The 9,898-nt window shown below is 39.4% G+C and overlaps 1 protein-coding gene across 1 annotated transcript in view; it reads left to right on the top strand.

Annotated features, from left to right (window-relative positions):
* The window catches only part of LOC112161285 (aminopeptidase N), a 13,680-nt gene extending 9,235 nt beyond the window's left edge, over positions 1–4,445 (top strand). Inside the window, exons 11-20 of the mRNA XM_024296372.2 lie at positions 1,320–1,396; positions 1,482–1,615; positions 1,687–1,742; positions 1,817–1,964; positions 2,039–2,130; positions 2,201–2,311; positions 2,392–2,559; positions 3,304–3,444; positions 3,518–3,599; positions 3,677–4,445. Of these exons, the coding sequence (XP_024152140.1) occupies positions 1,320–1,396; positions 1,482–1,615; positions 1,687–1,742; positions 1,817–1,964; positions 2,039–2,130; positions 2,201–2,311; positions 2,392–2,559; positions 3,304–3,444; positions 3,518–3,599; positions 3,677–3,829 (1,162 nt within the window). The 3' untranslated portion in view covers positions 3,830–4,445. The remainder of the gene's footprint in view (positions 1–1,319; positions 1,397–1,481; positions 1,616–1,686; positions 1,743–1,816; positions 1,965–2,038; positions 2,131–2,200; positions 2,312–2,391; positions 2,560–3,303; positions 3,445–3,517; positions 3,600–3,676) is intronic.
* Positions 4,446–9,898: the final 5,453 nt, after the last annotated feature.

The raw sequence follows: 9,898 nt of genomic DNA, 5'->3' as shown, positions 1-9,898 counted from the left end.
TGGCATTTTTCTGATGATAGAGGACAAATATGAAGAAAATTAAATGGAAAATTGCATTTCTTTATTCAAATCGTTGTGAATCAGGAGCAAATGAAAAAATGCAGTTAGAAAAAGAGTCTATTTGCAAAAGAACTATTGATTAAACCGATCACAGCTTACTGAGGATGCCTGGTTCCAACATGGTGACAGACAATTGAAGTCTATGGCTGAATCCGAAAACTTCTTCAACCCCTACGGCTTCTCCCTACCTCTACATTTAGCCCTGCAAACGGAAAGTTATGGAAAAATAGTATCTTCAAATTCTCATGTTACTCCCACTTGATGACGTCATCAATAGTCAGTCAGTTAGTCAGTCGATACGTTAGCACGGAGCTGTTAGCGCTCGGAAATACAAAACATGATCGGTTGTTTTGTTCACTCTTCCCCTAAAAACTATTTCGGAGACCCCTTTCCCTTCAAATGCCCCTTCAATTGGAAGGGTAGGGAGAAGCCAGAGGAGTAGGGGAAGAATTCGGATTCAGCCTAAAAGAACTGGACACTCAATCCCCTCCCCTCTCACGTTCCAGACAGGAAGTACCCGCTGGCTCCATGAAGCTCATTCATTATATTTGTCTGAAATACCATTCTTGCTCTACAACCTCTTTTTAACAAGTTCTTGCTAATTTCTTCCTCATTTTAATTTTTCTTTATTTCAAGTTATTCAAGTTATAAACCGAGCAATAGGACGCCTCAATAAAAGCATGTGGTGCTCCACCTTGAATGTTCAAGTTCTCAGTGGAAGGGGTGTGGCTTTACAACAAGCTCACTCCTAATTAGCGAGAGTGGTTACCATAGAAATGATGACTCAGACCGACTCGGACCAATCACTGTTTACTAACGTCGTCTGGTTCCAACATGGTGACGTCCGTATCGTAGAAAAATAGCAACTGACTGGACTTGGTTTGGTTGGAACTGGAAGTAAGTAATTTTCTATGGGTGACGTCATACTCACTGAGTCCACTTGTCTATATACAGTTAATGGTTGCCCTGCGCTAAAGGCTCCACCCTCACATTCAAAGATGAATTTTGAAGGAACTTCTGTTGCTCCACAGAAACTATGTCCTAGAAAAACGACACAGGACCATTTGGTTTATCATCTATATATTTTTATCCTCAAACTAAAATATCAGCTTGTATTAAAATTCCTTCAAATTACACCTTCATCTGTTCTGGTTTGCATTTGACATGCAGTTCCTACAGCACAAACAAAACTGGCTTTTCTTCCTCATTATCTATGAAAAAGCTGAGAATAACTCTGTGTTTTCCCTCATGCGGTCCAGTTACATTTGGTATGTTCCTGTCAAATGGATGAAGAATGGTGTGGAGCAGGAACAGTACTGGCTCCTTCAGAAATCAGGTACCGCTATCACCAGGAGTACTTATTTTTTTATGATCAGAGGAGATTTGATTACAAAATTTATATATTTTTTTATCTTTCTTAGCCAGTGTTGATCAGATGAGAGTTTCAGGGGAGGACTGGGTCCTGGCAAATACAAACGTATCCGGATACTTCAGGGTCAACTACGATCAAGACAACTGGGATCGCCTGATCAATCTCCTCAGCACCGACCATCAGGTTTGACCCGAGCGTCCAAAGGGTTTATCACTGAGTGCAGGGCTGAAGGTAGATCTCTTTTTGTCTGTCAGACTTTACCAGCCATCAACCGAGCACAGATCATAGACGACGCATTTAACCTGGCAAGGTAAAGACTAAAAAACAAGAATAAAAAGATCCCTAATGCTTTGATGCTGATGCAAACATGTTTGTGTGCTTCAGGGCAAAAATAATAAGTACCAAGCTGGCCCTAAGAACGACCAAGTATCTGTCCAAAGAGAGGGACTACATTCCCTGGGAGTCGGCGCTGGGCAGTCTCAACTACTTCATTCTCATGTTCGATCGCACCGAAGTCTTCGGACCGCTGCAGGTTTGTCTCTTTTCAATCCAACAGGAGAAACTTTCAGGTAAACATCGCGACTGAAAAGTGTAACTCTGTTAAAGGCATATCTAAGGAAACAAGTCAGACCACTTTTCGAGCATTTCAGGACGCTCACGGCCAACTGGACCATCGTTCCCGCAAACCACAATGACCAGTAAGAAAATTGGTGTTTTTGTCAAAACAAGACGTTCTGTAGCATCACAAAGACTGTTTTACTGCATCAGGTACAACCAGATAAACGCCATTGACATGGCGTGCAGTGTGGGGGTGAAGGAATGTGGGGAACTCATCAAAGGCTGGTACAGACGGTGGATGGAAAAGCCATCTCACAACCCGTAAGTACTAAGGAGCTCGTGTTATTACGCCGGTTTGGTTTACCATTTACTTATTAAAAAAGCCCTCTGGATGCTGACAGGATCCACCCCAACCTGAAGAGCACGGTTTACTGCAAAGCCGTTGCTCTGGGTGGAGTGGAGGAGTGGGACTTCACCTGGCAGATGTTCAGGAACGCCACTCTGGCTTCTGAAGCGACGAGGCTGAGGTCGGCTTTGGCCTGCACCAAAATACCATGGCTGCTAAACAGGTGTGTGTTTGGAGAAGCGTTTTTGTAGGAGTTGAAGAAGCCACCTAAAACGTGGAACTTTTGTGCAAATTCAGTTCAGTCTCAATTCTTCTGGATTCTTCTGCACAAGCAGAAGGAAAATTATTCAAAACATTCCATGTCACCATCAGTCAGTTCAGACCATTGACTGTATATAAGAACTGGACTTTGGCGGTAAAGGAAAGCGATTTATATATATTGATTGTAACGATAGGTTAAATAAAGCATCAGTACAGAGAGAAAGTTCACCTTTTAATGCTTGTTTTTGTCCAGATCATGAAGCAAAAGTTTGTTTTGAAGAAGTCTGCTGCATATATAGAATATTTTGACTTCTTTTTTAAGCATGCAGCCACACCCAGCAGCCAATCAGAATCGAGTATTCACCAGGACCATTTTAATTGCAGAAACACAATATTTGTTTCTTATGTTTGTATGTTGGCATCTTCGTTTTCTTGGAGTAAAACTGCAGACATAAAAGTCTTAAGACTTACTGTTGATGTGTTTTGTGCTCAGAAATTAAACTTCTGAGTTAACACTTGATAAATGTAAACATTTCAGGCAGTAAAAATAAAGGGAAACAAGTTTTTTTTGCCTATTTTTGTTCAAAAGCTACAATTTAATTAATAAAACATTGCGATTAATCACAAGTCAAAAGTGTGATTAATCCGATTTATTTGTCTTAACCGACATCATTTATTCTGTTGTTGGGTAAATTTGTTGTGGCAGGTATTTGGAGTACACTTTGGACCCCACCAAGATCCGTAAGCAGGACGCCTCTTCCACCATCCAGTACATCTACAGTAATGTTGTGGGAATGCCGCTGGCTTGGAACTTTGTCCGAGAAAGATGGAGCTACATCTTCAACCAGTAAGAGCTTCTACCAGCTTCCTCAAAGGAAAGCTCCACCATTTCTTCCTATCACGTCTGTCTTTTCTCTCAGGTACGGGAAAGGGATGTTTTCCTTTGCTGGCCTCATCAGCGGAATCACTAAGAGATTCTCCACGAAGTTCGAGTTGCAGGAGGTATGCCGGCCGCACATCCGCCAAACCCAACAAACGCCTGAACAGAGCTCAGTTTCTTCTGTCTCCTCTCCGTACAGCTGGAGAAATTCAAAGAGGACAACCTCCGTGTGGGTTTTGGCTCGGCCACCATGGCCCTGAAGCAGGCCATAGAGAAGACCACCGCCAACATCAAATGGGTGACGGACAACAAAGCGGAGGTGCTCCAGTGGTTCACGGAGGAAGCCACATGAAGGGGACTGGCGCCCTACGTTTTTTGCGCCATCAGGGATTCGTAGCGAACGATAAATCACTGCAACGACAAAAACTCCACAACGACTGTTACCGTGACACGACATGTCGACAGACACCAACCACAGAGCAAAGGACAAGACTGTTTTCTGTTTAAATGTATGGCTCCTTTGATGTCTCCAATGCATGTCGTTCAGGAATGGTCTGGATCTCGAGCAGCCGCTTCCGAAGGCATTAACAGTGACTCTGTGACTATTAACCCTAACAGTGATGGGATGCAGACTGCCTTTCATGCCATTTTCATAACTCGTGGATAAGATTGAATGCTTGCCTTTTATGTGTGTCAATCTGCAAACGTGCAACGACTACAGGCCTCCAGCCTGTTTGCTTGGAAGCTGTACTCTGATGTAGAGTCTGTGGGTGAAGCTGAAGGATTTGGGGAACAAAATTCATGAAACTTCCTGGTAGAAAAAAAAAAAAAATCTCAAAATGCATTAAAAAATGTTACCCATCTTAAACAGATTCATGTCTGCAGGGACGCCCCGTCCTGTCGTCGTTGCACATTTTTTATTAATCTTCTGGTTGTTTCTCCTTTTCAAAATAAATAGTTTCCCCATGCATTGTGCCTTTCTGTCCTGTCTAACCACAGACTAACACCGTATGGTGGATTTTGAAAGCTGTTTCTGCACCGGAAGCACAAACTGTCACAGCTGTAACGGTGCAGGATTTGACAAAAGAGGTGAAATTATCCGGCTGCAGCTCTCACAGTCTGACTCATCTGGCGTGAGTTTGTGTTCTCGCTCGTCTTTCAACGTAGAAGACTTCGTGCTCCAACTCCCAGCATCTGTTCCAGTTCAGGAGAAGCGGAGAAAGGCGCAGCGATGACACGTCGGCTCTTTTCACACTCCCAAAAGTCAATTTTTTTTTTAATTAACTGATGAGATGTGTCACTGATGTGCGAAGGGTTCATAAGTGACAGAAAATAGTGCATGTAAATCAAAATTTGTGTAAGCTTTTGTTGTGAAATGCCTGGAGGAGGACGGCTACACAGAATTTTCCTAAAGATATCCATCAATTTCCTGGACAGATTTAGGGCCGCGGTGAGCCTGAAACGCTCTCTTCAGATGAGAAGAGGGGTGCATCCCTCACAGGTTCCAAAAACTTTAACATTTGCTCCTAGAATTATTATTTTAAAGTGATTTAACAGCTAACTTAAAAAACAGGAACAATCTTTTTTCATGACTGAGACGCCGTCAAAGCTTTGGATGTGCATCATCTGACAAATATGAAGGATTAAAACCTAAATCAAACGTTCACCTTTGGGAGAAACAAAAAAATGTTTCCATTATTATTGTTTTATTCAAATTTGATGTTTTTAGTTAAGTTTTGCTTTGTTCCTCTGTCTCCGATGTGAGCTAGTCTTCATGTTTCATTAGCATAAATGAAGAAGATGATCTATTTCTGCTGTACATTACGTATACGTGCACATAGAACGATGCTTAGCAGACACGAAACGTCACTCTTTAAGAACAGTGGCTTTCAGCCTGCACACTGCACTGCCTGCAAAGCCAGTGGGTTCTCTCCCTGTCTGCATGCATGCATGTATGCATGCTCAGCTCTCTAAGAATGTGCACATGTGCTTCTGTTGCATGTCATTCTGCAGTTACTGCAACTTAAGATACATCTCTTCATTTTTTAAGGGTTCTGTTCTTACTTTTCTTTACACTAATGGAAAATAACAAAGTCAATGGTAAGGTAACTATATGTTCACATGTTCATTTATGACAAAACTCATAAGTCAATGAGTTTTTGTGTCTCTCAAGAGCAGCTTAACCAATAAGAATCCATGCTGACATCAGTGGAACAGAAAAAGATCAGAAATAGGTTCTATGATCCACTTGGTTTGTGGTGCTTTCTACATGATTTTATTTTTAAGGAAAAATGGGTCTGGGTCTTTGTGGGCTAATATGGAGCCTTGGACATAAGATTAAAAAAAAAATCCTTCCAATTATTATTTTGTGAACAGGAAATAGTATCTTGTGAACACAAAATGCTAATTTGTGAGCACAAAAAAGGATCTTATATGCACAAAATACTGTCTTGTTCACACAATTTATTAATTTGTGCACACAAAATGCTAACTTGTGCACACAAGATACTTTGTGAGCACAAGAGGCTATCTTTTGTGCGCACCACTTAGTATCTTGTGTGCCCAAATGAGCATTTTGTGTTAATTTAGTATCTTGTACGAGTAATATACTCATTTGTGCACACAAAATACTAATTTTTGTACACAAAATGCTTTCTTGTGCACACAATATATTAATTTGTGCACAAAAAATGATATCTTGTACACACAAAATACTAATTTGTACACATAAGATACTAAATTGTGCACAAGAAATAGTATCTTTGTGTGGACAAAATGCTATCTTTTGTGAGCACAATTTAGTATCTTGAGTGCCCAAAATAACATTCGTTCTAATTTAGTATCTTGTACGTACAATATACTTATTTGTGCACACAAAATGTTTATTTTGCCCACTAGGAACTAAATTGTGTGCTCAAAATGCTATATTTTGCGCACACTAAATGCTTTCTTGTTCACACAAAATGCAAATTTGTGCTCATAACATACTACCTGTAAGTTTTGCACACAAGATACCAAATTGTGTTTACAAAATCCTATCTTGTACACACAAGATACCAACTTGTGCGCACAATATGCTAATTTGTGGAAACAAAAAATTGAAGAATCAATTGAAGAATTTAGGTATTATTTTTCTGTCATGTCCAGAGCTTTGTAGATATTTTGCTTAAGACCAAAAGATGAGAAAAACCATGAAACTTGTGATAAGTTCCACTTTGACTTGCATGAATGTTGCTGAAGAAAATAGAATGAACGTCACACAAAAAGCGCATGACACCAGAGCACCCTCAATGTCAGACTAATGAGTCACAGTTTTCTGAAAGAAATCAAATAACAAGCCGTTCATCCTTATTGTTTCATAAATCTAATTTTGATTTAGAAATCTTGACACAACTACATTTTTCCAGTCCGAGTCCACTCAAACACAGCTGGCTTTGATAACTGCCATCATCAGGCTCCTGCACAGCTTGATGATGAGCTGAATGAGGAAGACCAGGGTTAGGAAACTCTATAGCTATTATAATAACATGTGCAACAAGAGGGAGAATTATAGTTAAAAAAAAAGTTTAAGGCCTCTTGGAAACTCCCCAGTTTGCAAACAGTCACACCCCAGACTTTTACAAGATGATCAGCTTCAATTATGATCAATAGTTCCTGACCTTTTCCTCTGGTTTTCTTCCAGACACGGGTAGATTCTGCAGATTCCGTTCTACAGGGCTGAGATCATACTGCTCTTTAATGTTGTGGTGCTGCTCGTTTGGGTCAAACAATCCCTGACCAGGAAAGGAAACATGATAACAGAAGAACTGACCACTTCCATCGATCTTTTCTATCATGTATTCATGGGCGGCTGCACCTTCTCACTTTATCACTTCCACCTACAGACATTTTTGTCGTTTTTGCTCTAAAGACACTAATGTGACTTTTCTGCTTTAGTTTACCTCCACTCTTTGGTCTGTTCGACATTCAGGCTCTGCAAAAAAGGTAGAATAAAAAAAGGAATAGAACACTAATTTTAAGAAGGAAATCACTAGAAAGAAGCAAAATGACGTGTTCACACAGCACATCACCTTTATCAGATAAGAAATCTTATGATAAGATATCACAATCTTGAAGCAAATTCAGTACAAGCATTGGAAAAATAAGCCAAAACAGCTACAGAATTACTCAAAATTGAAAGCATTTCACAGTATCTTTTGCTAGTTCTAACGCATCAATTTAAAAAAATTCTAGTTTTAGTTTATTTTGATTACAATGATAAAAAAACCTAGTGTAATAAGAACAAAATGAGATTCTTAGTACAAGTTGGTCCATCTTAATAAATCCTCATAACATTTAAAACTAGCACTAATTCTTAGAGCGTACATCTACTTTTTTTTCTCTCCACAATTATGGCAATGACTAACTCTACAACTTTTTATTGAACTTTAAAATAACATGTGAGATGGAGCCAAAAAATTCAGCGAACTTTGAGGGATTTTTGAGTCCTAAAACAGCTCTGTGACCTCGTGGTAGAGTGTCTGACCTGTGTCAGAAACGGGCAGTCGGCTGCTTCCACGTGCAGCAGACGGGTTGACAGTGGCTCTCTTACCCCTCCTTTGTGGATCTTTTATTAAATGAAAATAAAAAAAGTTTCTAAATGGTAAAAAGTAACAATAAAGTAAAAAAAAATGAGAAAGTTGTAAAAGTAAACTAACTTATTTAACTCATTTACAAACAGTTGAAGGACAGTGCGTATCACAAGTCGAACTACAACATTTTGACACATTTTTGTGCGTCCTGTCCTGTACAAAAAAAAAAAAAAATCAAAGGACGTCAAAAAACACATCCAGTATTAATTTTCTATTTTTGAAAAAATTAAGGAATTTTAAGTGTGCTCAAAAAATATGGTAGGATCACTTCATTAGCTTTCATTTTGGTTTGTTAAATTTACAGAGATGCACCAACAACAGTGACATTAACTTATTTGTATTTAATCACTGCTTACATTACATTTTCTATTACTACTTTTGCTGCAGTGAGATAATGTGACAGGATGTCTTTTATTTTGAAAGGAACTTCTGTCAAAAGTTTAAAAACAAAGGTTATTTTCTTTTAATGTTTGTGTTTTATTCATGTAAAATGAACAACAATTCATTAATGTTTATCATAGTAGTAACAATAGCATAAATACAAATCGGTGTCTTGTTATTTAAAGGATGAAGGAAGACTTGGTGACTCGTACTGGGTTGAAGTCAATGAGAAATCAACCTGAATGGTTGCAGACAAGGCGTATAAACAGAGTTATATCTCTGCAAGTTTTAAGTACAGTTTGAGGAAACCAGAAAACTACTAGTAATCAGGTTTCACTTCATGTCTTGTCTTTTAGGAAAACCCATGTTTGCTTGTTTGATCCAGGTGTCTTTTTATTAACGAAACAGGAAGCGGTCTCTGTTGTGGTCGAAACAGCCTTGAGTGGAATGATTGTTTTGGATTTCACCTTCCTTCTTATCACAGCAGCACATGTCCTTTATGATGGTGCGCTGGTTTGTTTTTTTATTAATAGGACTGGACTGACAGGAAGTCGTCCACAGACGTGGCAATGTTTTGTTCTTCAAAGTAAAACGGCACATGTGGAATGTGTAGATGATAAACTTCAGTCCTGCTGGACGGGCGGTGCTCAAAGCTGTCTCTGAAACGTGTCTGGCGGCAGGACTTGAAAATGTGATGCAGATGGAGTAAAAATGCTGCACCTACACCACGTGCTGTGAAAACGCCGGCGTTTCCTGGCCTCAATTCTCAGAAAGCGCCTGAAATCATTTCAGTTTGAATTAAAATGAAGCACATGTTGAAAGTCCGTGACTGAATCTCAACCCTTGTATTCAAAGAGCAGAACCTTAAGCTGCAAATCCACCAAACGTCTTTTAAAAGGTGCAATTAAAAGGAAGGTTGCCTGTAAATACAGCAACAACTCCTCCTTCAGAAGGTTGTTTTTCACAAAGGAAGACTTCTAAAGCAGAATTGACATCTTTGTGCTTATTAGAAGACATATGGATGATGTCAGTGTTTCACATGGTAATACATAAATAAATCAGAGACGCTGCGGTTTGGCTGACGGCTCACTTTCACCGTGGGATTCTGAAAAAGTGACGAGCCAAAAACTGACTTCCATCAAAGGTAAGAAAAATAGAGTTTGGTGCCACAAAACATTCAGCAAGGTACGAAGACGGTTCAAAGGGTTTCACATGGAAACACGATGCAAAGACAAGATTTATGTAGAGAAAACATGCAAATACAAGCAGGAAATAGACATAGAAAAAGCAGAAATCAGATTAAAGAAAATAGAAATGTATGTGGGAATTTGCCAGTTTGTTTTAATGATTGTTGCACAGAAAGTAAATGCATCCCCTTGTTTTATTAGGATTTCAGAAGAAGGAGGTGT

Source organism: Oryzias melastigma, linkage group LG3 (assembly GCF_002922805.2).
Source record: "Oryzias melastigma strain HK-1 linkage group LG3, ASM292280v2, whole genome shotgun sequence".
NCBI classification, from domain to species: domain Eukaryota; kingdom Metazoa; phylum Chordata; class Actinopteri; order Beloniformes; family Adrianichthyidae; genus Oryzias; species Oryzias melastigma.
This window is presented reverse-complemented; position numbering and strand designations above follow the sequence as displayed.